Source organism: Tyto alba, unplaced genomic scaffold (assembly GCF_018691265.1).
Source record: "Tyto alba isolate M040663 unplaced genomic scaffold, T.alba_DEE_v4.0 Super-Scaffold_38, whole genome shotgun sequence".
NCBI lineage: Eukaryota > Metazoa > Chordata > Aves > Strigiformes > Tytonidae > Tyto > Tyto alba.
In genome coordinates, this window is record NW_024881313.1 from 21,355,411 (window position 1) to 21,382,200 (window position 26,790).

Consider the following 26,790-nt stretch of genomic DNA (forward strand, 5'->3'; position numbering starts at 1 on the left):
TACTTCTTCTTCAGTATTCCGGAGATGCATTTACTCTTGATTGCTGCTTGGCAATTTTCAAAAGGTAAATACAAATGTAGAAAGCGTCATTTAAAAGGACATTTAATGATCTTGTGTTTAGTAAAACAATATATCGCTATTTGAAAACTATCTTACTGAAAGGGAAGATTAAAAAAAATAGGGTGAGACCGTTTGTTGCCATTCTTCATTGCTCTTTATTTTGTATTTGTGCAGAATGTGTTGACATATTTCATATATTAAGTTTTTTTCACAAAGGGGCATTGTTGTTACTTTTAATTAGGAAGTACCACGATATAAAAATTACCCACATTCCCGACTCTGAAGTACCATAGGAAGATTGACAAAAAGTGATCCGAGGCTTGCGCGCTTAATTCGCCAGGAATGTTAAGCTTCCCAGATACACCCTATGTGGTCAAGTTAGACTTTCGCTCTTAGACAGTTTTTGGTGGTCAAAATCGTACCTAGAGAAAATGTATCTATGTGTGTGTATATATATATATATATGTGGAATTGAAATTAGATGGTAACTAGCATTGGGAATGGGGCTCACTGATCGAAAGACCTTTTTTTTTTTTTTTATTGCATTTGGCAACCTCTTTCTTTCAGAGACACAATACAATTAATTAACATATTCTGGGGCGTGTTTTTGAGATTGGGAAGTGGTGGCCCCTTGTTGAGAAGAAAACACTTTAAATAAAAAAGTAACATTGTTTTGTCCAAATGGTACTGGGAAAAGCAGAGTAGTATTGCTTATACAGCCCACAGATGCGGTTGATTTACTCCAATTTGCTTTAGCATATAACAAACCAGCTTTTCCTTTCCCATGCCTATATTACATATATGTGTTTTGTTTATACAAATCCATCTAAAATAGATCTGTATTTAAGATATTTGATGGGAAATTCAGCATGTCATTTCTTGTATTTAATATGTAGTACAGATACCATTCCTAAATTGAAATCAAATAAATGTGACCTGTGACACAACACAGTATCACACTGCTGATCGTAACACAACAAACATGAAAAAAGGCTATTAATTTATATGGAATGTTAATTTAGTAAATCCTATACAGAGATAGGCCTATAGAAGGAAATTAATCAGAGGCTTGGTTTTGGAGTGATGCAATGTAAATTTATTTAATAAAAATCCAGTTAATTAATACAAAGCTCATAAAAGTCCAAACTTTGAAATGAAGTTGTTCTTCTTTGAAGAAAAGTCCTGTGTTATATTTAAGTTGCATATAATCTAAATTCCAGAGTTTACTATACCAGCTTTACAGGGCTTAATACAGCATTAATATTCAATATGGTTTGCTAGAAATTTATTTCAGGTCCTTTTGTATCATACTGTAATTATCATTACTTTGACTTGATTCATATAAAAATGTGGTTAACATTTAAATGCCTTTTTAATGTAGAGAATTATAAATTAACTGTCACATTTAAATCTTTAACTTCTGTCAGTTATGGAATGTTAAATCTTTAAAAGGAAATAATCACTGCGTTTAAAAACATCCCGTGCTAGGATTCCTTTATTTAGAATTTTGGTATGAGATTGTTCATTCAGTGAAAATCCCTTGTTTCATGTTTACTGTAAACCTCAGTCTGAAATTAACATTTAAATGCCAACATCAGTAATAGAAGCAGTACTTGAAAACCACCAATTTTATCCATTGCTGTTAGCTGAGTGGAATTTACCAGTCTCCAAAAGTGATAATACAGTTAAAACCAAGAAAATTAATACAATAGTTGGTGGAATTACTTCACCCTTTCTTTGCAGTCTAAAGAATTACAAAATTTGTAATTATGGTCGCACAAAAGAAAATAGCACAACAGACGAAGAGGCATGGTGTCCTGGAGATGCACTGACATGACCTTTGATGACGCTACCTGTACTTGCATAGCATGTAAACTCCCCATCAAGAAGTGACTGTGTTAAATGTTGAAACTATTCAATTATTCAGTGCATTGCACTTGGATAGGTGTTATATACAGATTTGAGCAGTACATTAGGAGGAAGAAGAAAACTTTACTCTTTCTCAGTATAATTTAAGAGTAAGCATGTAAAGATACATTAACATTTTTAATATGGGTTCTGTAGACATGCTATATCCTTCATAATTGAACATGGATAGAAATAATTTGTTGGATCTAAGGCAGACTGCCATTTAAAACACACCGCGTGCAAAGGTCAACGCACAAGAGTTGCATTTTATTTTGTGTAAAGTGACCATTTTGCTGCTGCCTTCCCAGAAATGCAGCAAATACCCACGATTAGAATGTATTTCAGTGAAGACTGATAATGATTTAAACCTGCATAAACAAAAGGCAGACAAGCATCAATGTATTTTAAATGGATAATCGGGAGATGTATTATTCTACCTATTGAGTACCACTAAGTTATTTTAGTTTTCCTGGTTTCAGTTGCATCTGTTTAGCTCCAGCACGTATCCTTTTGCACATAGGTACAGATCAAAGCTTTCTCAACAAAGACCCAATCTGAAAACAGAGTAAAAATTGTTATGACAAATTTGCTTTCCAGAAAGGAGTTTCCCTACTCTTCAGCTCCAAGTCCCAATATCAAGTCATGTTTTCTAATGTAGTATTCATTTTATATAAAGACTATGCTTTTGCTGTTATTCCTGGAAGATTTTTCTGATAACTGTATCCAACTGGTAATGCAGTTTTGTAAATGAAAGGCTTTTTCTTGTTTAATGCTTCGTTTTATTCACTAAATTTACAATATGATTTTGCATATTTTAGAAAAAAGTGAAATTTAAAGCAAGCATTCAAAAATCTTAGCATTATTGTTGGAACTGATTAATATGTAAAGGTTTAAGGTGAATACCTCTTTATTTTTGTTAATGAAGCTAAAGTGCCATGCAGTAATGTATGTTAACATTTCCTTGTGGAATTCCTTAAACTTAAAAACAATTTGCATTTGGAGAGTATAATTTTCTTTCACTTATGCATTCACTCCATTTGAAAAAGTATCAAAAATCTAAAAAAATATGAAAACATATAATCTTCTTGTACGTTTCTTATAATCTAACTTGTTTAGCTCCTAGGTTTTGTGGGTTCCTTTTAAGAAAATTGGATTTTCTCCTTGCATTTAGATTAACAATAAAATTATTCATTCTTACTCACTGAATTATATTCCTCTCTAATTATTTTAATCTCTTATATATCACTATAAGGAGGACAGGCTTCTTTTTTTAAAAAGAAAATTGGCCTTCTGTGTCATGTCAGTGCTTATTAAATACAACAATCATAAGAACACATATATGCTACAAGATTTTACGTTCTGATTCCATAGCTGTTACAGGCTTAGTGTTTGCAGTATTTATTTAGTGGTAATGCATTTCTTTTCCTATTTTGCATTTCAAAGGTCTTCTCTAAATGATTGTTTTACAGAACTATCAAGAGGTTATCTAAATTTTTCCATCAAATATTACACAATGCCATAAGGTGGTAGTCATGGAGTTGCTTTCAGTCTGTGTGCATTCTTTCTATAGAAAGAATTAAACAGAAATCCATAAAAAGACAACAAATGTTTCATTAAATAATTGAATGTATTAGGCTTGACTGAATTTTGACCAAAGCAAAATTTCAGGCTGTTCAATACTGAGCTGGTTTGTTACATGGTGTGAGATTTAAATATTTTTATTTGAAAACTACACAGTAGGTTTTTCATTAATATACTCTTGTTACCATGGTGCGGCTTTATTCAAGTTGTTGCAAAGTGATTAATTTTTTCTTTGGTGATGCTTCTTTATAAAACTAAAAATTAAGCCCTAAAATAGATAACATTAAAAAAAAAAAAAAAAAAAAAAAGAAGAGGACCCAGGAATTGTACTAGTTGCTTTTCAAAGATGAAATTGCAGGAAGACCTTCTCAGTGAACTAAAAAAAAAAAAAAAAAAAAAAGCTGTGAGAAAAATTTACAATTGCTTCTTACAGTACAGGTTTTACTAAATGTATAAATTAATCCAACAAATTAAAATATATTTAATATATTTTCATTTTAAAAGGATATTTATTTTAATTTACCTGTCAGGGAAATAAAGGACAGATTTGCTGCTGTACCGTGATTTTTTTTTTTTTTTACTTTTTTTTTTTTTTTTACTTTTTTTTTTTTTCCACCCGGTCAGTGTTAACAGAATCATTGAGAATGCTTTTTAAATTAGATGTCATTTTCTTGACAAGAATGAAGAAGGGCTGGGACACTATCTGTCTGCTTCAAATAATTTGTGTTTTTTTAAAACACCAGGATATATTAATTGCTTTATTTCCTTTCAAAGTAATTGCTTGCACCTGCAATTTTCAGGGTATTTTTACAAGCTTTAAAAGTAATAAAAATAGTATTGTAAGTATGTTTTATAATGTAAATAGTTTTATGTTCAAATTTGTGTTCTTCAGTGTTGAGATAGGATATTCGGGTGTGGGATGGGGTTTTTTTTTGAGAGCAACCTCTGAATGATTTTATACAAACTGAAATATCCTACATTCCAGACTCCCTGCTTCCATTTTTTACATGTGCCTTAAACATTTCTAAACTCTCAAGGATATTGGAACGTATATTTACAGAGAAACATTCAGAATGTGTCTCAAATGGCTGTGTTAATCATGTGTTTGGCTGGGCCCGCCATCTAGGAAGCTGCCTTCATCATTCCTTTTTCGCCTGCCCTCCGTTCTTCTTCTATCTAAATAATTTCACTTAAAAGTTTCAAGGAGAGAAAAGAGCTTGACCTAAGATATCCTGTGCACAAACTGCAGACTCAGATGTCTCTAGGGGGTAGAGAGTTGTGCACATCCCACTTCTCCCTTCCACGTAGCAGTTCGTCATACTCCTGTACACAAGTGCAGATGTTTTCTTAGTTCACAAATGTATAAAATATAGCCTGCATATATATATAGGTCTAGGTAATGACGTGTCCAGGAATGTACATAATTCAGTAGTGATTTGTACAGATACCATATCAACTAAGCTGGCCTTGAAAAATCATCATGAAAAATATAGTCCATGCACAAATTCTGCTTCTTTGCCTTTTAGCATGATAATGAAGATAAATCAATTGTATCTTCATTGCCCAACACTAACTAACTAACTAAATAAATAAATGCTGGCCCTGGGGCAAGCGAGTGAGCAGAATTTTGCAAGGCTGCATTTAATTTCTCTGTGCTCCTAACAATCACCACAATTAGTTCCTTCTGCTACAGGCATACCTGCTTACAATGGAGAATTGAATAGCCTGAGATTTTCCTCTCTGCTGACCACCTCAGCTCTCTCCCCTCAGGTTGTTGCTTTTTTTTTTTTTTTTTTTTCCCCCTCCCCCCTACCTCCCCCTTAATTACAAGAGACAACAGAATTGTTTTACTTAAAAAACCCCAAACGCCCAACTTCTAGAGGGGCATAGCCACCTCTAAGTAAAAGTAGAGAACAGGTGTGTTGAAGAACATGTTTGGTTTTGTGTGGTTGCGGCCTCCCTGGTTTCTCCATTTGTCACATCTTCTGTTCAGCATCGCTTTCGCTGCTGTGGCAGCAGCAGCCACGCAGCGCTGCATCCACACGAGGAGTTTTGGGGGAGAAGAAAGAGCGGGATTAATAATGCATTAGTTTTGCAGCCCCATCGAAGGGAAAATAAACAAAATAGTAGAAGTTGCGGTGAGGGCAGGGAAGTGGCATAATAGCGAGCACGCATTAGTTCTGCAGGCACACCGAGGGGATATAAACAGGATAATAAAAGTTGGGAGCGGGAATGCATTAGTCCTGCAGTCACATCAGGGGGAAAATAAACAAGATAGTAAAAATGATTTCTGCGGGGAGGGCGGAGGGCGGGAATGGGGCGCGTCCTCCAGCCTTCCTGAAGGGGGCATGAGCAGAGTGACATCGCGGGTGGGAGCGGGGCGCATGTCTGCCACCTCCCCCGCCCCCCCCACGCACCGAGGGGAGGGGGGCAGCAATAAGACCGTCTAACGCTCGCCCGGCCTGGGAAGCGAAGCGGTTCCGCACGGGCTGCCCCGCGGCGCGCCGAGCCGCCCGGCCGGTGGCCCCGTCGCGGAGCGCATTAGGGTTAGGCCGGCGGCGGGGGAGGGGTGGGGCGAGATGGCTCGCCCAGGGGACGGAGAGTGGCAGCACGCCGAGGTGGGTGCGCGGAGCGGGGCCGGGGCGGCGGGCGGGCGGGCGCGCTGGGGGGGCCGGGCCGGGCCGGGCCGGGCCATCAGGTGCCCGGCAGCGCCGGCGCTTCCGGGCCGCGCGGAGGCGAGGCGAGGCGAGGGGCGGGCGGTCCTGGCGGGGCGCCGCGCGCTCGCTCGCGCACGCTCTCTCGGCGCGGCGGTTGGAGCCGTTGCGGGGGGGTGGGGTGGGGTGGGGTGGGGGGGCGCGCGCTCTGCCGCGGCTCACGTTCCATGGGCGGCTCGTGAACCATCGCGAGGAGGCCCAGGCCGAGGCCTTCCCCGCGGGGGCGCGCAGTGCGCCTGCGCGCCGGCCCCGCTCGCCTGCCTGCCTGCCTGCTTGCCTGCCTGCGGCGCGGTGCCTGCCTCGGTGTGCCGCCGCTGGGCTGCCCCTGCCTGCTTGCGTGACTGATACAGCCTGGCCGGTTGGTCGGGCGGGGGCGAGAAGAGGCTCTCAGCCAGCGGTCATGGGCCCTAGATCATTGCCGTGGCGGCGGTGGCGGCGGCGGCGGCTGAGTGACTGAGGGGAGAGACACCGCCGGGGGAGGGGGCAGGCAGCGGGTGAAGCGTGTGTGTGCGTGTGTGTGTTGTTGACGACGGTGTTTTTAACCCTTAGATGGTCTCTAGCGAGCCGTTGCTGCTGCCGGTGTCACTGGAGGGCGAGTTCTCCAATAGCATGAAGGAGATGATCGGCGGCTGCTGCGTGTGCTCCGACGAGAGGGGCTGGGCCGAGAACCCGCTTGTCTACTGCGACGGGCACGGCTGCAATGTCGCAGTGCATCAAGGTGAGTAGGCAGGCGGCTGCCAGCTCACCCACTCCGGCCTCAAGCCTCGCTACTTCCTTGTTGATGCTTCCCTGTCTTCTTCCCTTGGGCCTACTCTCTCCCCGGCCGTTTTTCTCGCCTTCTTTTCTCCTTCCTCCCTCCCAGCTCCTTGTCACCCATGAAGCTTATTTCCCTGTTTCTAGAGCCACGTGCTTTCTGGCCTGACCTGTCTTGTCATCCTCCATCCTTCCAGTCTGTCTTTTCCTTCATGTGAAACTTCCTATGTTATAGCTTACTATATTATGGCTACAAGAAAGGAAGACTCCCCCCCCTTCCAGGTTTTTTTTTTCCTTCCTCTTCCCCTTGTACCTTTTCTGTGTCTGTGCATCCTAGTCTGCCTTTGCATCCTGCTAACAACATCAGCTGCAGCAGTCCAAAGACTACCTAAAACTCCTTTGTGGAACTTACTATTCTCTGTTCTGATAATTGTTGCTCTATTTGTTTTTTCCTGTACTTGATCCCTGTTGTCCCTGCCTTTCCCAAGTTAGCAAAATTTATTTTAGGGGCAGCCAGTAGATGAGAAGGGTTTAGGATTGGAAGGGAGTGGTGTGTAGGAGAGACTTGGCTGTCATGTGATTTCTTCTTCTGCCTGCCTTTCCTTGCATGTTATTTGGCTGATGTTTCCTGGTAGATGAAGAGACTTCCTGTTGTGGTTCTGCAGGGGGAGGGTGCTAGTCAAAAGGCTGATACTGGATTTGTTTGGATTAGTGGAGGCTGGTTGGTTGGTTTCCAGCTCAGCTTGGGAGCTGACATGTTCCCTCTATGTGTGATTGTTTTGTTTCTGTCAGTGGGTTGACCCTTCTTGTGAGAATAGAGGAAGAGATTGGATTCTGCTGCTTACATTGTAAGAAAGGAAGTTATGATGATTTTTGCTTTATGGTAGCAGAAATAAGATATAAGATGGTAGTTTTTCTGTATCAACTCCCAGGCAGTCATATGAACTCTGTGGCTGGCTCTTTGACTCCTAGATGATGAAGAAATCGGAGAAGACAGAAAATCCCAAGTGCAGTTCGTTAGTGTGAATGCCTAGTGCACGTGAAAATACTGCTAGTCTGTGTCTCATACTTCAGTTGTGTTGAAGATGATATAGTAGCTGTTTGTTTCAGGTATATGCTCTTTTGTAAACTGATAAATCATGACAAATAGTAATAATTTAAGGAGATGTGCAAAAGAATTAAGTGATTCTTGTTAATGTTGGATTGAATGCAGAGGGGAGCTGACAGGATCTGTGGAATTAGTCTGTTTTTGAATCAGTTTTCTATTGCTTTAAGAACTGAGTAACATTAACTGGTAAGTTAACTCTGCTTTTGTGGAATCTTAGGATTGTGAAAAAGAACACTGAAACATTAATACTTTTAGAAGACATACCTGAACCAGCTATTGCTTTTGTATTATCTTGGGCATCTTCCTTTGCATCTAGAGCCTTGCTGATATTTTCAGTGAAAGAATTTGACAATATCAGCAGTTGGAGCTGAAATAGTGGGAATGACAGAAGTCTGTTTTAGGAATTCCTAATATAGAGACACACTTCAGTAAATTTGGTACAAGCATATTAAACTTTTTGTTAAGGTCAAGTCTAAATCTGGATTTGAATCTGGCAGGAAGTGTACAAAGTACTGCTTCTTCTAAATCCAGATACTGTTGTGGAGGTCTTAAGAAAAGAACTGTGTGTTTTGATTTACTGTATCATTGATATTTTACATTTTGGATTTTATGTGTAATGTGAATGAAGGCAGTAGAAGAATCGTGTCCACTCTTTTTGTAGTCTTTCTGTAGTAAGAGTAGTAGTCCTCATGGTTAAAGCTGTTGAAGTTCAGACAGCAGTATTACCTGTGAGACTTTATTAACTGCGTTTTTTGTTATTATAATTATTTTTAGTTCAGAGGAAACTTCTTTTCAAGTGTTAAGTCATTGGCAAGTTGTGGAGGACGAAATCTCTTGATGTGTTTAAAGAAGCCTTGAATAGCGGTGGAAGTGTAAACCAAAGAAGTCCTGGAAGTCTATAAACAATGTCACAGTGTATCAGAGCACAAACCTGTGATGTGCACTCTTAGGCTCTAGGTGTACACTCCTACGTTTGCAGATATAAAAGTACTTTACTTCAACTTTGGTCTTTGCCCAACTCGTATTGCCTTTGGATCTAATTGCCAGCCCTGTCTCTGAGTTGTATTCTGTGATTAGTTTCTTACTCTGCTCTATCTTTTGCTAATCTAAATGTGTGATTGCACACTTTAATTTCTTCTCAGAAGTTAAGAGGGAGACTTTAAAGTTCTCATTTGTGGTTAACCAGTGCAACGAAAACAAGATGTGTTTTCTCATGTTCAGGAACTTTATTGTACAGTAGAAAGGGTTAATCAAGATAGTTTAGTATGTCACTATGTGGATAATGTATTTGAAAATCTGACAACTGATCTCAATATGACAGCATGTATGAATATAACAGGAAATTATTTCATTGATTTTTTCCTTTGTAGAAGGAAAGGTACATTAGACAGATGATTTTTTTTATACTAATGTTGCATTACTGTTTGTTTGTTTTGCCTTTTTTTTTTCCTTCAGGCTAGCACAAAACCAGTAATATTTCCGTATATATACTAGAAGATATTAATTAAATCTCAGCTTTCCTCTTAACTATTAATTTGTCATATATATATTTTTTTCCTAAGATACACACTTAAGCCAGGTTTTCTTTTTTAATATATGATTGTTGGCAATTGAAATATTAAAAACATGATGTGAGATTCAGGATTATCTTTTTGTGGAGAATGTTTGGCTTTTTGATTGTTTGTTATTAGTTATTTAAACCCATACAGATATTAGAATATACTCATAGTACTTGTGTTCTTGTATTTTCATTCCCTCAGCAGTACTTAACATTTTCTGATCTGTGCATTTCAAACATGGACAGTTTTGCCAAATTATTAAACTCTTTTTCTTGGGAATTTTTTACCAAACTTTTTTTTTTTTTTTAATGTACTACAAAAATAGAGTTGACAGTCTTGCAGAGAAGTCTGCATGTCTCAAAATCTCTTTCCTAAGGATTTATGTTATAGCCTGGCTATAGCTGCAACTAATCCTAGCCCTGATGCTCAGTTGAGATTGTATTTACAGCTCCATATGAATTTTCAGGGGGGAAAAAAAGGCAAAATTTGTATCTTTTAGTTTGTTATTGATTTCCTACTTAAGACCAGTTACTTACAAAGAGTAAGAGAACTTGATAGTAACTAAGTGTATGAATGTCTTATGAGAAACTCAGATTTGTTAGTTGCTTTTAGTTTTCTCTTAAAGGCTTTACTATAAATGATGAATGTTTTTGTGAAATGTCCTAGCTGTTTTGCTGGTAAATAAATAGCAAAACAGATCACATACCAAACATTGCTGCTTTTGAATGGTTATATTACTTTTCAAGCTAATCAATGTTTTATTTAACAAATTTTGGATACATTTTTAAGTGGAACCTTTTTGTACTTCATTTCTAGTACCATTGTGATAGGGTTTCGTGTGCCAGTGTATAGATCTCAGTTTGACTTAGTAAAATGATGTGAGATCAACAAATACTAAGGTTTTTTTATAACATTCGTATTAGTGGTACTGTAGTGCTGCTTATGTTTGCTGAAATATTTTGTCTTGTTCAAAACAGCTTGCTATGGAATTGTTCAAGTACCCACTGGACCTTGGTTTTGCAGGAAGTGTGAATCTCAGGAAAGAGCAGCCAGAGTGGTATGTGCCTTGTTTATTAAGTAATGCTAGTTATAATGCTTGTGTGGATAATATTTACCCAAGTATCCCAATAACAGTAGAAAATAGCTGAGTTTTCTGTCATAATTACATCTAGATGCTATTGAGAAAGACCTTTTTTCTTTTTCTTCTTCTTTTTTTTTTTTTTTTTTAAAGTGGAAATATGTAACTGTCTCTAAGTATTCTGACAATTTCTGTGGTGTGTATTTGAATTTCTTGAGTGTCATTTTTTTTTATTTATATTTTTTTTCCCCAACCATTTCAGTGGGTTATTTTCTTCGTATCTATGGCATGGGTTTTGCGTAATTTTGTCAGTTTAACACTTACATAGTTAGGTATGGGGAGGAAATAAAATCTGTGTCCAATTTTCTTTTACAACAACTTAAGATTGTCAGTTGAAAGCTTCAGTCTAGAGATGCTTAACCGATAAGAAGAGTTCTTAATTTTGGAATCTAAGGCTTACTTGGAATATGATATTTCTAACTGAAGAAACATTTTCTTTCTCTGTCTTTTTAATTTTTTGTGGTAAATATTGAGGATTCAGATAATCCTTTTGAATAACAACAAAAAACCCCAACCCTTTTTTTTTTCCTTGATTAGATGAGGGTTTTTTTTGGTCAGACTTGTATGCTGTTAGATCAAGCTGCATGGTATCAGACGTTTTTAGAAGAACAGAATCATGTTTCTCACTATTTTTCACTTTGTAGTTTTTCTTCCAGCAAAAGATAAAGTGAGAGTATTTAGAAAGACTAAGCTATTCCTTCACCTCTGAAAAGATTTTTCATATAAAAATTGGAAGAGAAGGTGGTGCAGCATCTTAGGGCAGTGTGTAAACTATTTCTAACTTCTATATCTATGACAGAGGAAGAGCCTGAGACCAGATTTTCAGTTACTGTCAGTGACTGGCAGAGTGTTTACATCAGCTATTTGCTGTTTCTAATTACTTTTCTAATATTAAGTACTATTGAAATGGTAGGATGATTTAATGTGTGATTATTTTTTTTTTTTTTTAAGCACAAAACTGAAGAATCTTGTTCCTCTACTTTTTTCCAACTTGCTGCTAATTCTTCATAATCGACTAGTAACCTAGACTTTCTTACTCCTTCCAAAGCAGACCTGTTGGTAGGAGCAAGAACAGATTGATTTCTCTGTGCTCTCTGAATACCTGTCAACAGAAAATCAAAACTGCTGCTCTTTCTAAAGAAAGGCTATTTCTTTCTTTTCCTGGGAAGACCATCAGCAGTGTAAAGTTTTGAGAGTAGCAGTTTTTAAAATGTTGCTGAGTTTGATGTATACAGGTTGACAGCAAAGCTAAAAATACTGAGGCGAGGAAAAGAGAGATGATGGCTAGGAAGATTTTTCTGGTACATGATAGGGAGTTCTTGTCTGCATTTAGGATGTAGTTGTTTCTGGCTTCTCCTGACACAAGGAATGAAGAACTATACTGAGTTCTAAAATAAACAATGTCTTACTGCATTCTGATAATTTGAGTTTACTAAAGAAAATAGCTTTGATAGGCTTTATACTGCTTTTCTTTGCCGTTTGAAGTTAGGAAGGAATAGTGATGAACTTAACTGAATTCTCTGCCTGGGGTAGTCTGTTCTTGTTTCCATCTGATGGGGTCTGTTTTATGGTACAGTTCAACAAGTTGATTACTGATCTTGTGTTGAGAAAAAAAAATTCCCATTTGTAATAGCATAGGTATAAGTAGTTCTCAAGTGAAACCAAGTGCATGTGAGGTAGAACAGATTGGTAACAGTCTGTTAGTGAGTTAGAATCATGGTGACATTCTCTGAGGTGTTTTGGAGAAGCCCGTAACATTCAGAAACTAAACTGAAGCTCTTACCGCACTATGAAAACTGGAACTTTATTGTAACCAGTTTATCAGACACAGAAGTTTTAATGCAGTTACTTGCAAAAGCAAACCTCCTTATCACTGTAGGAGGCTGAAGCTTAGTTTTTCTGTTGGCCTTTTTGTCTAGAAACAAAACCAGAATTAAATTAACTATATTACATTGAACAGGCTTCTACTTATTTTTAATCTTTAAAAAGACCCAAGTCTTGCACTCAAGGCATATTTTTCCCCACTGATGCTGTCTGCATTGTGTATTTTTTGGCATGGTGTTTTGTTTTTTTTGTTTTTTTTTTTTTTTTTTTGTTTTTTTGTTTTTTTTTTGTTTGTTTTTTTTAAAGCTGCGGTTACTGGGCAAATAATTCTGATAAGAGACTAGGGTTAATTGCTTACACTAAAGTTAGTCTTGCTTTAACAACTGAAAGAAATAGACTAACTCAGGAGCATGTAACTCAAGTAGGTAGGTCACCAGAGAATGTTGCTAACAGCAGGTTAGAGCAGTTGGCTTCCCATACGCTTTCGGTTGTCGTATACTGATGTCTACTGTGTTTCCTTTTCTGTGTGTGCTGCTGCTAAGCTGGTGCATACTGCTTGTCAGTGAAAGTGGTGGCTGATTATTTTTTTTCAGCCACAAAAGCCTCTTGGCTGGTTGACTTTTGCGTTTTTGATAGTGAGATGGTAGCTGGTGTCTTGGGTTTTGAATGGTCAGCTACTAGTTGGAAAGCACAGTTCTGTGCTTTCATCATACTGAGTCTTGGCTCTAGCAGGGTCATGGTTTTGTGTGTGTAAGAGAAACTGCGATTTTTGTAAGCCTGAACTGTTTGGATAATGGATATATTGAGGTGTCTGGTAATTATGTAGCGCATGCTCCCAGCATAGCTGGTGCTGACACAAGCAGTTATTACCCCGTGTAGGCCCCTTTTGATGTCTTCAGAAGTACCCGAACTTCTGAATCGAAAAACAGGGCAGATATATGTTGATTGTAGGAGAATGTAGTATTAGGATTAGGGTTTGTGTGAGGATGTTTACATCTGGAGTAGTAAGTAAGGGACTTTGGGTCCTGGCTTGGGAAACTGGATGGTGCCTGTATGTTGTTCAGGGACTGATAGTACTGTTATCCAAAGAGACACTAGAGCAGCTAAATTTAGGATTTGTAGCACAACTGTTGTTCAAAAAGACTTCCCATCGTCCTATTATGTGCCAAACATCTTTCTTGATGAAGTTATTTTAAGAATGATTTAATCATAGTATATAGCGGGGTATAAATAGACAATGTATTTATGGTTTACCACAAGCTACTACTATTCATGCTGATTATGGAGGAGCTGAAATAATCCATGTGATAGAGATACCAGGCAGCACAGAGGCATCCAGCATTTGCACAAACTGTTAGCTCGGTCAGGCTTAGATGCTGGTCCTTGTGACTACAGCTTGATTCAGAGGGATCAGGAGATCTCAGTACTGAAGTTCAATGTAATGAATTCCAGGAAGTTTTACTACCTCAAGTACAGTTCAGCTTGTACATGTAAAGTCAGATTGCTTACAGCATTGCAAGTGAATTAATATGCTATTGATGTGTTTCACTGCAATATGTATTTTATAAGCCTGTCATTGCTTCTGGAAGGATCAGTTTGGACTTGGTACAAATTAATGTTGTAAAGGTGGTGTTTTTCCCACTTGACATTTCCATGTTAGTTTTTTTTGATGGGCTGGTTTATGAAGTTGAATTGCAGTATTGGCCCAGAACTGAGTTGGCACATTTGTGTGACACTACAGCTGGTCTAATAAGCCACCTGGATTTTAGCCCTGGGGAATGTGTTGAGGGGGGCTGTGACTCTGTGGGGCTAGCCACACAAGATTTGAGATAGTATTCATCTGGATCTCAGCTGAATCTAGCTTAACTGGAGTCTCTGTGCTTGCACATGTGTTGATTCCTGGAACTTGGTGTGGAGACAGAAAGACTGTCATTGGAGAGTCAGTTTAGATCATACAGTACTTAATACTCAAGGATTCGGAGCTGTAGAAATGCAGCTATAATGCTTACCTCCAAAGCCAGTTCAGGTATATTGTGCTCACATAGTGATGGGTTCCTGCTAGTAATCCTGCCAGACCTGAGCTGTTCCTGCATCTGCTGTACAGATGATCCACAGTCTGAATGCTTGAGTTTTTTCTTTCTTTTAAAAATTCTTTAATATAACAATGGTTGTAGTTCTCTCCAAGTTTCCATTAAAAAAAAAAAATCTTTCATCACATGCATCTACAGGTTTATTACTGTAGAGTTGTTCATAAGAGTTGTTGATGTATCCATAGTTTAACACCCCACTCCCAGCATTTATATAGTATAAAATAACCATTGGTGTATTATTATTTGCCTTTTGCCTAAACAGGAGGCAAAGGAGAAAATGGGAATATAGGCTTTTGATATGCAGATAGGTTTGTGATCAGAGCTCTGACAGCTCTGGTTCAACAGTCTGCCTATGGGATATCTGTGCCTGTGCTTAGAATCAGTTTTGGTGTGGTTATTACACCTGTATCTGTAAACTAGAATGCACGTTGATAAATACAGCCACAACAGAAGTGAACTAAACCGCATTTTAGAAGAAAAATTGCTGTTTTATTTTTTCTTCAATTTGAAATACTGTCCACCAAATCATTCAGGACTAATATACTATGCTTTCTCTTTGAAGATCTCCCTTGAAATAATTCTTAAAGAAATCTTGAAATGAATTTTTCTTTAATGGGTATCCATAATTTTCTTTAAAGGGCACTTTACATAAGAATATTACTACAACTACTTTTAAGAATACTATGACAAGTAGTAGAATTGCTTTAGCTTTGAGCATACAACAGAAAGCTTTTGTTATTATGTGGCTTTTACACAGCAGTAGAATAGTAAACTTCTAAATAAGAGAAGGGAAAGTGACTGTGAAATACAAATTACTAGTAGATTTTTTTTATGAATATGAGAAACTGATACTTATTAACAATACCTTCCTGCTTCCCCCTCCCCCCCACCCTGAAAAAAAAAAAAAAAACAAAACAACAAAACCCAAACCCACAGATAAACCAAACAGCCAACAACCCAACAACAGACTATTTTATGAATGGCTATGGAGTCTGGAAGGCAGTGGATGTTTATTTGTATCTGGATAATTGGAAAAAACGTCTGCCTAAAGCTACTTAGATATAGCATATTGTGTTGGGTTTGAGTGGCAAGATTTTGGTAAGGGGGGGGGGTGGCTACAAGGGTGGCTTCTCTGAGAAGCTGCCAAAAGCTTCCCCTGATAGAGCCAGTGCCAGCTGTCTCCAAGATGGACCTGCTATTGACCAAGGCAGAGCCCATCAGTGATGGTGGTAGCAGCTCTGGAATAACATATTTAAGGGGAAAAATACACCTTCGCAACTGCAGCCAGAGAGAGGAGTGAGAATATGTGAAACAATTCTGCAGACACCAGTGGACCCATGGAGAGAGGAGCCCACACTGGGGCAGGTTTGCTGACAAGACTTGTGACCCCGTGGGGTACCCATGTTGGAGCAGTCTGTTCTTGAAGGACTGCAGCACATGGAAGGGACCCACGCTGGAGCATTTGTGAAGAGCTGCAGCCAGTGGGAAGGACTCATATTGGAGAAATTCATAGCAGAGTGTCTCCCATGGGAGGGATCCCATGCTGGAGCAGGGGAAGTGTGTGAGGAGTCCTCCCCCTGGGAAGGAAGGAGTGGCAGAGATAATGTGGGATGAACTGACTGCAACCGTCATTCCCTATTGCCCTGTGCTGCTGCAGGGGAGGAGACAGAGAATATTGGGAGTGAAATTAAGTCTGGGAAGAAGGGAGGGTTGGGGGGGAAGGTGTTTTTAAGATTTAGTTTGTATTTTCTCATTGCCCTACTCTGACTTGATTGGTAATAAATTAAACTAATTTCCCCAAGTTGAGTCCGTTTTGCCCATGATGGTAATTGGCGAATGATCTCCCTGGTGAACTGGCAAGCTTTGTTTTTTTGCTTTTCTGCTAAGAAAGCTGCTCTAAATGGTGAACTGAACCTTATGCACTGTATTGTGTGCTGTGCATATCAAAGTGGGAGTATTAATGCTATTTCTGATTGTACTGCCTTCATGCTTTTTTTTTTGTTTTGTTCTTTGTGTGCTGGATTTTTTCCTGCTTGTATGCATGCTTGTTACTTGGTTTCTAAATACACAGCTGAGTTCATAAACTTATTTGAAGTGCTTCATTACAGCAGAAAAGGTCTGCTCATTTTTTTTTTTTTTCAGTTTTGATTAGGTGCAGTTTACCTAAACGTACACCTTATTTGTGCAGTGATTTATAATTTAATTCTGCTAAATATGAATACCTGGAGTATTCAGGCTTCAAAACAGTGTTCCATCAGTCAAGTACTACTTCAACAAAACCTTTTAACATAGATACCAATATAACAGGTTGTCTAGTAAATGCTCTAAAGTTTCTGTGGCAAAATTACTAACCAAAGTGAGACTAGAGTAAAACATTTTCCGTTAGAGCAATTGCTTCATTCTTATGCAGAAATGTTTTGTGGCTGTTCATTTCATTGCTAGACTGTTAAATCAGTGGCAGAAGTCTCTAAGCAAGGAGGTCCTGAACTGCAAGGAGCCTTCCATAAAATGCATGCTAGCATTTTATACCTAGGAATTTTTACTGTATGGCTGTGGTATGTTACAGGACAACACTGAAGTGAACCATCGTATACTGGGTTTTCCTCAGCTAGGTTGAATTGGGTCAATAGCATATTTTCAGCCTGATAACAAAAGCTTGGGTGTTTAGTTGAAAATCCAGCCAAACGTGACAGGTATTTCTTATAGCCTTCTGATGATTTCCTTTAAATATTAATGTGTAAATCTTAAGGTTTGTGTATGTTTATCATTTGGATTCCTGCAACATCTAGCAGAGCTTACCAGTCTTAAGTATGCAGTGGGAGATTTATGGCTTTGGATTTTTGAAGTTGGAGTAGCCAGATCTTGATACATGTTGTGTTTCATCACTATGGTACATTGTACTCTACCTCTCTTCTAGTCGCCTTACATGTATTGGGTAAAAGTATGACTACATGTCACCTGTAGTATGTACTGACTGGATGGTCTTGGAAGAATGCTGATTTGCATGTTGAGTGCCTCTAATCTTCTTGTCATAGTCTGTAAATTTATTATCTCTAGTAGATGTTTTTGACAGAGCTAACTGAATCTGCATATATTTTTATCTAATGCCTTGATAAAGAGAATGAGGTCGAGTCTCTTTAATTTATCCAGGTATAAAACCCAAAATACTTCAGGTAGTCAGTCTGTTTTTCTTTTACCTGTCAACTCTCTGCTTTAAAAAAAAGTTCTCTCTTTCTCCTGGGACAGATGACTGAATAGAGATGGGGCAGAGATTTGGCAAATTTGTCAGCATCAAGAAATGATTATTTGAAGATAGAGATGACTTAATTTCTTAAGTTGTCAAGTTGCAGAACATAGCACTTTCAAAGAGAAGTACTGACAGTATGCATTCGTTTGTTCTATTAGTGGTGTCAGCCAGTTGGGGATTCTTGAATGTGGCAGAAGATCTTTTGGTTCCTGTTGATTTTCCGTTATAGCTTATAAATACTGGAGTCTGGTGTGAGTCATAGGTTGGAAACATTGGAACTTGAGTCTGCTTCTCTTTAGATACCTTGGTTGAGAAATTGTGTAGTTAGCTACTTGCTGACTTCTGCTTCAAATAGTTGCAACCTATCATTTATAGAGCCATTTATATAAAAATATTGAAGGTGAGTATTTTGTGGGTTTATAAATAACATCCTAAAATACTGCAAGTTGAGACTACTGATGAAGTATATTGCTATTCAGCTGTATTTTAGAAACTGATAAATAAGAAAATGTGGTTTTGGTTTTGTAGATGGGCCATCTATTCCTGTAGAAGCTTTTGGAAAAGATGTTAAGCAATTTATCCTTTTTGATGTACTGAACAAGTGAAGAATGAAGTTTTGACTCTGGCAGCTATAATAAAGCATGGGTCTAAAATATCAGAAATAAACTCTAATGAGAATTTTCAAAGTACCTATTTTGTTTTGAGGAAAAAACATCAGAAAAAAAGATAAGTAAAATGTCAGAGTAAAAGAATTTGATATGAATAGATCGCCTATGTTTGGTGTGAGTAGAGGTTCAGTAATTTCAGCAACATCTGGGAATGCTTGTGAATTTTATTTGACATTCTGGAGGCTTCAAGGGCTGAGAGTATGATCTCTGCTTAGTCTTTGTATGTTGGCAGTGTCAGTTTTGCTTCATAGAAGATAACTTGAAGGGGTGAATGGAAAATGGAGATGTCATTGGGTTCTGAGGGCTGGGGTAGGTTATTGCCAGCAGATGTAGACATGGTCAGTCTGGTACACATCCTGTTCCTGGGTCTGTTTTTGTACTAACTGCTTGTGACTTATCATCTATTGATAGAATTTATGCCAAGATCTAAATTTCCAGTATACTGTTTTGTACCACTCTGCAAATATTTGCGTTTTTCTTCTTGTTGTCTAATCTTGTAAGAACTGTTTCTTTGTAGGCTCTAAGGCATTTGTTCTTCTGTAGATACCCTCTGATGAGCTGAATTTGATTTAGGTGTTCTGTTAAGTATAATCTAGTTGTCTGTGGTGTAATTAGCACACTTTTACCTGTCTTTAGAATATGGTATCTCTTTATAGGGAGCTATGTTTACATTGGTTATTCAGTACCCTGTTTGCCTGAATCTAAATGACCCCAAATTTTCCCAGGATTATTAAGAGGAAAACAGAGTTTTTCTTATTTTTGATGTTTTCATTTCAAGGTATGTGTGTTATTTTTTTACACTTTTTTTTTTTTTTTTTCCCCTCAAAGAAATGGGCCAAAACACTAAGGGGAAGAGGGACATAGAGAGAAAAGTATAAAAGGAAGATGAGAAAATGTAAGACTCTCTTTTCTCTGGAGAAGATGGAATACTAATTTCACACCCTTTGGGGAAGAAGGAAAATAGATAGCACAAACGTTTTGAGCTTAGAAGATAATTTTTAATCAAAAAGGTGAATAAAAGACTTCAGCTAGTTACATATAGGTAGGATGACATATGTGCAGCATTGGCATAGCTGAAACTATACATGATTTGTGATGAACTTTGTATCCAGAGCTGGTTTCTAGATATCCTTCCCCCCCCCCCCCCCCCCCGAATTCTTATGTTTTTGACAGCAATGGGTATGTGCCTGCCACCATTAAATTGTTTTACATTAATTGAAGTAACTACTCATATGGATGTCTTTACCAGTTTTTTAAACCATATTAAGATACTTTTATATTATCTGAAGTAGTAATATATAAGACTAGCATGTTCAAAGTCTATAGGATTCGGAAAGATCATCTTAGTTATGATAAAGAGTATTAGAGGTGACTTCTGTAGGTTTCCTTCTGCTAACACCCAAGGGTGAAACAAAATGGTATGGACTATTGGTGAAGGTATGTGAAGATGCACCACGGAACTTGGGAGATGAATACCTGGACACAGTCAGCTGCACTGCAGGATCCCGCAACTACCCATTAGTAGGAGACAAGGTTGCTAAGAGTATCAGAGCCTGCTAGCTGGAAGGCCACTGGTTTGAAACTCACCTTCTGATCAGCTGCTTTGCTTACCTTTGTAAATCTGTCCATGTGCTTTGGGGGGAGTGTGTTGAGTTACTGCATTTTGATATATACAGAAATATCCAGTAGCACGGCATGCTCTAACATAGATGTATTTGGAAGCAGATTCAGAAGTAAAGCAATAAAATGACTTCTGCTTGGCAACTGACTCTGTCCTCCTAGGTTAATTTTAAGAAAATTGTAAGAATCTGATGGAGTGTGCCAGGGTTTGTTTTCACTAGAATGTGAACTAAAACTTGCAACAAACCCAAATGGATTTAACCAGTCTACTGTTTGATTAATGATTAACAGGAGCAGCAGAATAAAATGTTTTGTCTGTCAAGTTTTAACTCCTGTTGATGAAAGGATTGAAAGAGATTGAGTGTCAATTTTCAAGAACTGTGATGCTGATTTTGTGTAATTTGCTATTTTGTTATTTGTAACTTTAGGAGTCATGTATTGCAATCTCTTAAAGTTGTTCCTTCCAGTTAAATACTGTGTTTTGTTTTTTTCCTTTTTTTTTTTTTTTTTTTTTTTCCCTGTTGTCACACAATATGAAACAGTAATGCTGTGGTCAAAATATACTTTGGATTTAAAAAAAAACTGTTCTGGAAGCATAGGTGTCATGCTGGGTATAGTACAGTTTGGGAGGGAAAATAAGCTTGTAAACTCAAGTTTCTATATATGTCTGTTGCCTGTTAAAAATCTTGGAATATATGAGTATCAGGGAAATTCAAAACAAAATTGACCTATTAAATACGTCTGGGTCTGGGCCCAAGAAATATGTCTGTATTACTGCTGAAATTAAATTAGTCTGATTCAGGTATGGTGTGTATTTTTTTGTTTTTGTTTGGTTTGTTGTTTGTGTGTGTGTTTGGATTTTCATACTCACTTATACCCAGCATAGATCCTGAACAGCGTGGTTGTATCCTTGCCCTACTCCCTGTCTGTGTTCCTGTTATGTTTCTTATCTGTCATTGTTGTTCGTATGGCCCTATAGAAAGGTGGCTCAAAGAAGCGATCTGGCTGAAAAATATTTTATTTTTAGCTTGCTGATTAAGATTTCCATATGGTCGACTGAATGTTCTTCCCAGAGCAAGGGAGGCAGTAAAAAGTACACAGCAGGGGATGGCCAGTGATCTTCTTTTGGCAGCAGTGTGCAATTATTTTAGTTTACAGTCAGCCTGAAGTAAAGTCAGCTGGAACTGCAGCCTGATTTCTCAGCTAACTTTTAGGAACTGTGGTCTATTTAATCTGCTGTAGCTTTTCTTGTGTTATTTAGGTTAACAGGTCATATTGAGACACACAGTTTATTGCCTCATCGCAATGCTGGGAATTCAGTCCTGCAGGACTTTACTTGGTTGACAATCATTATTCAGGTGAATGGTTCCATTGGCCTAGCTTGGACCAGAATTCAGTAAATCACTTGCACAAGAATTCATTGACCTTTGTTTTCCTATAACAAGAGACGGCACATAATGGATGGCTGTAGATGATGCTTTATGAAACTTGCTCCAAATTTACAGAACCCTGAGGGAAGAACAATGCTAGATCCCTACTGTCCTTTTTTTCTCTTCTCCTACTCGTATAGTCTTGTTCCTGTTGTTCTTTATCTTCCCTGCCTACTACGTGTCTCTTGTTCTTTCTCTTCATTTCAACATGAATGAGATAGTTTGAATTAAATCAGCTTCTTTATGCTTTTCCTCCATTTCCAGCTGCAAGATTGGTAGAGTTATATTAAGCAAAAAGACTTGAGTAATTAGATTTGTCTAATAGTATCTACTTCTGGTTAAGGTAGCTCTTAGTCCTGGTTACAATGGAAAGGCATATTTATCTAAAATGGAGGGAGAAAACTTCATGCCACAATGCAGTGGAGCCAAATTGGACCAACTAATTCAGTATAGGAAGATGAATTTATTTAGCTCCTAGCTCCTTCTTTACTTCTCTCTTATTTTGGTCTTCTGGTCTTGGAACTTTGTTCTGCTGGGTATCTTCAGGGGTCACCTCACTTTTTTTTTTTTTTTTAAATTTATTTATTTTTTTTTATTTTACTGGTCTTTATTTCTTCTTGGCTATTTCTACTTTTTTAATAATAATGGAAAAAATTTGGTTCTTTCCCCTTTTGCATGAGCCTCCCATGCTTTTTACCCTTCTAGGTCTCTGCTGGGTGACTTTTAAAGATTGAACCCCTCTGGAGACAGTGGGTTTTTCATCAGATCCAGGCAGTCTCAATTCTCCTGGATGCTAAGGTTACAGTATCAGTCTTCTTTCACTTAATTAACTTGCTGTTTATGTAGCTCAGAAGTGAATTGTGACAGTCTCACTCTCAGACTATTCCAGCTGCACAACTTTGAGATTGGTTTCACTTTGGTACTCTACAGGAGACCTCATAGTCCAAAGCAGTTCCTGCTGGGAGTTCACCCAAATTCTTCTTGGACAGAAGCTAGATCTATTAACTTAGTCTGTTCCACCAGATAGCTGCAAAATTGACATGTCTGTGTTACACTCTGTAAGGGCAGGAAGGGAAGGGACAATGTCACGTGCTACAACTTCAGTCTTCGTTCAGCCAGTATTTGTCTTTTTCACTCTTCAAATCTAATTCAACTGGCTGTTCCTGCAGCACCACATGCGCTGGTGCCTCTCCATGCTGTAGGGCGAGTGCCCTTCAGCACACCAAAGGATGTGGTTATACTCTTGGGTCACAGTCAGCCTCTTCAGTATTCACATTTGCGCTAACTAACCTGATGATGTTTATCTCAACTGTTGATCAGTCATAGCAGCTTGCCCTACTTATGCTGTGACATCTTGTGGGTGTTGTGTCCACCCCTGCTACCCCTTTCTTTTCCCTCCCCTTCCCCTCTCCCCCTTGCTTGTTTAGTAGTTCCCCACAATGTTTCTGAATATTGAGACAACTCGTGTCAGAAAACCTTTGCCAGATCTAAGACTTACAATACACAACTGGAGAAGAGATCCCTGGCATGGTCTATGTGCTCAAATCTTAGAGACTATATATATTCCTTATACTGTGTTGCAGAGATCAAAGCTTTATTCCATCGTACAAGTTGTATGTGATGTGGCATTTAGTAGAGCTGTTCAGCTGTTGCTGTTCACTTAAACTCCAAGCTCCATCCATAAGTTAACTGGAAGATGGAATCACTGCGTGAACAAGAACATTCAAATAAGTTGCAAGTAACTGGACTTCTGAGATACATATGAACCCAACTATCTCTGTTCTTCTACAGCATCCTCTGTAACAATATTAATTGAAGCATTTTGAAAATCACTCTGCAGTTTTCAGTCACTCCAGATACTCAGCTGAAACTATAAAAAAAAAAGAAAAGAAAAAAAAAAAAAAAGGAAAAATTCTCTACTAGTTACGTATGTCAAGGGATGAGGCACACTCTTCCTACATAGCAAAGCTACTGGTGTTACTGTGGGGTGCATACTGAAACTTGAGAGAGCAGAATCAGAGAGTGTGGAGGCTGAGAAGGACTTAGGTTCATAACCTAGAGAAGTAAGTGGAGTCACTCACTGTGGGGTGTATTAGCTTCCTAGGGTGCTACTTTATTGCAGATTGTAGCCAGAATTCAGGGCCTAAGAATTGCTCTGTGCCATCAGAGCACAAATGTCTCGCCATAGTTGCCCAGCTCGGTGAGAGCTGAGTGCAGGCATACTGCTCCCTGCCAGCAAGAGGATACTCGGCAGAACTCTCTGCACTCAAGTTTTTTTCTGCTGTCAGAGCTCCCTCCTCCACTTCAGTTTTCTGCCTTGTGTCTTCTTTGACTGGTTGCAGCCAGGGCTTCAGAGGAGTAATGAGGGAAGACCTAATGGACCCGAGTCCTGTTAGAGAGATGAGACAAAAAAAAATTAGTTGAAACTGAGCTCTGATGAGACTAAATGGAGCATGCTTAGCTCTTCCACATGGAGGACTGGTTCAGTTCTTTGCAACTTAGTGTCCTGTGATCATTTTTTTTTTTTTTTTGTGGTAAAGTTTGCTCAAGAAGTTCGCTAATTATTTAATTAGTAATGTTGCAGTGCTAATGGCTCCCTGCCTACAGTTTTGCTGATGCAACTGATTGTGGGATTATGCTTAAATTGCATCAGTGATGTGACCTGAATTAAAAATGTTAAAAAGAAAAAGTTCATTTCACTTCATTTCACTGATCTGGTTTAAGGGGCAGCCCTACAGATAGTTGGGTCAGCAGCTGAGGGAATGGTGGAGGGAGAGATTGATGAGGGAGAGGTGAAGGGAAGAAGAGAACCTCCTAAACTGGTTTTGCCACTAGTGAAAACGTATGTCAAACTTTCACAGACTTGCAGAGGTGGAGCAAGGCAGACTGCGTTAACAGCTTCCCTTGTCTCAGTGGTACATATATCATCTCTGCTCAGTGGCCTTAAGCTGCCAGCTCACAGCTTTGGGGTGGGAACAAACTTTATTGCACCATCACCAGCAATATATATCAGGCTTCTCACTTTGACAGTCTGGTTCAGTGTATGAAGAATTCACTGAAATGAACCTACTGAGTGTTTCTCAGCACTTAGTATTTAATGTTTGGAGAGCTGGAGTGTTAAGATACAGCTCACAGATATACTGCATATCTGGGATTTTGTTTAAAATTAACTGAGCAGTTAATTTCAGTGGCAAGGGAGTCCTTGTAATCTTGATTTTTAAAAAAATGGTGTAATGCTCTAAATCTACAGGCATTTTACAGAATAGTTTGGAAGTTTTCAACTACTTTTATCTCTAAATTTCACCATAGACTTAATGCTGCTTTTCAACAAATTTCTGATCATTTTAGTGGGTGAATGTGAGGGAGGGATGAGTGAAACAAAAGACAAAAAGCAGCAATCTGAAAGATTCTTCTTCCTGTGTGCAGCTGTCTATACCAATGCAAAGAGCAAAAATAATTTATGCGTATTTATATTCTACCCTTTGTGAAAGCCTCTTTGCTGCTAATATAAATTTTCTTACAGCTTAAGAGAAATAGATAGTCCTCAAGATATACTTAAGCCCTACAAGTTTCAGGAATGGAATTTCTCATTCCTCAAATACGTTTGGACAGTCTGTTTCTGAGGCACTTCTGGCATCACAGGCTCCTTTATCTGCTGACTTGCCAGTTAACTGGTAACGGAGAATAGTACTGTTCACAGAACACAGAAATGATCTGTACTGATGCCAGATGTCCCTCTACATTTCAAGGATGTGTTAAGTTTGCATCTGATGATCAGACCGTTCTTCAGTTTCTTAAAAATGCTTGTTTGATTGGTATTCTTTGAGTTGCTCCTAATTTGGGAATACATAAAGGTTTTAATAAGGTGACTCCTGGGTATAGGATCTCCTATAATGGTGTTCCTTTGCATGTCATTTGGAGCTGTTGAAGTGGAATGTGTGTCAAACCTGTTCCATTTCTGTCATCTCTGGACTGGTTTGGGATTGGTTCATCCTACTCTAGGACACTTGGAGATAAACTTGATACTAGGAATTTGATAGAGGCAGTGATAGCAGAAAGATTGTACTGTTGAGATCCTGGTGTATGTCAGAACAACACAATGTCAAGCTGCATGTTTCCAGACATGCAGTCTTGGAGAATTTCAAGGATGAGTCAACTTCTGACCCCCTTTTTCTGAGGCAGAAAGCGAGATTGTTTTTGGTCTCTCAGGGTGAGAGTCAGCAGAGACTGTGAAGTCAGCCATAGTATCTGCACCTGTGCTGATTATGTCTGTGGCACCTCTTTGTGATTAACAACCTTGGTGAATACAGAGATCCTAGGAGAAAGAAATATGGCAGGGAGTCTTTGGACTGTGCCCAAGCTTCTTATCAAATGAGTCTACCATATGCTGTAGTTTTCGGAGGCTTGTCTCCAGAATTCCAGGGTGTGGAATCCAGGAATAAAAATTTGGAGGTAGAACTGTGAGTAGCTTTAATATATATCATAGTTTCAAGATCTGGAGGAGAGAGCTTTGTTTGTGACAAACTAACATTAATACTCAAGGTTAAGGGAAAACACCCATTCACTTTTAAAGAATGGTTGCTTCCTTAATGTCAGCTAATAGTTTTGATGTGTGTGGTTTCTTTTTCAATGTTCCTATGATCATTCCATTTTTTTATTTTATTTTTGCTTTTTTTCCTAGAGATGTGAATTATGCCCTCATAAGGATGGTGCTTTAAAGAGAACAGATAATGGGGGTAAGTTTTATTCTTATTTTTTTGTTAACTCTCTTATTTGGTATGAGGGAAATAAGTGTGGAAAAAAATTTATGGGGGTCCTAAACATAAATGAAAGCACTGGCTGGTTTGGAAAGAGAGGACTATTTGATAGTAACCTTTATTTGTCCAATTTAGGTTGAATTTAGTTTGAGAACATCAATCATTATTCTTAGTTTTATATTTAGAAAATAAATTACTATGAAGGAGAAACTGCATTTTAACAAAATTTCAGTGGGTAAAAAGGATGAATTTATGTGCATTTAGAGTTTGAACGTTCATAGAAAGCTGTTGACAGTGCACCATTCATGGAGGAAAGTGGAATTTTTATGTCTG

The 26,790-nt window shown here is 38.5% G+C and overlaps 1 protein-coding gene across 5 annotated transcripts in view; it reads left to right on the forward strand.

Annotated features, from left to right (window-relative positions):
- Positions 1-26,790, forward strand: part of MLLT10 (MLLT10 histone lysine methyltransferase DOT1L cofactor) — a 141,420-nt gene that overhangs the window by 3,854 nt on the left and 110,776 nt on the right. Inside the window, exons 1-4 of one of the 5 annotated variants that reach the window (XM_032991624.2) lie at positions 6,041-6,167; positions 6,813-6,981; positions 10,661-10,740; positions 26,382-26,436. In XM_032991624.2, the coding sequence (XP_032847515.2) occupies positions 6,129-6,167; positions 6,813-6,981; positions 10,661-10,740; positions 26,382-26,436 (343 nt within the window). In that variant the 5' untranslated portion in view covers positions 6,041-6,128. Of the gene's footprint in view, positions 1-6,040; positions 6,168-6,417; positions 6,722-6,812; positions 6,982-10,660; positions 10,741-26,381; positions 26,437-26,790 lie in introns of those variants that run through there. The other 4 variants (XM_032991619.2, XM_032991620.2, XM_032991622.2 and 1 more) reach the window with 4 other exon arrangements.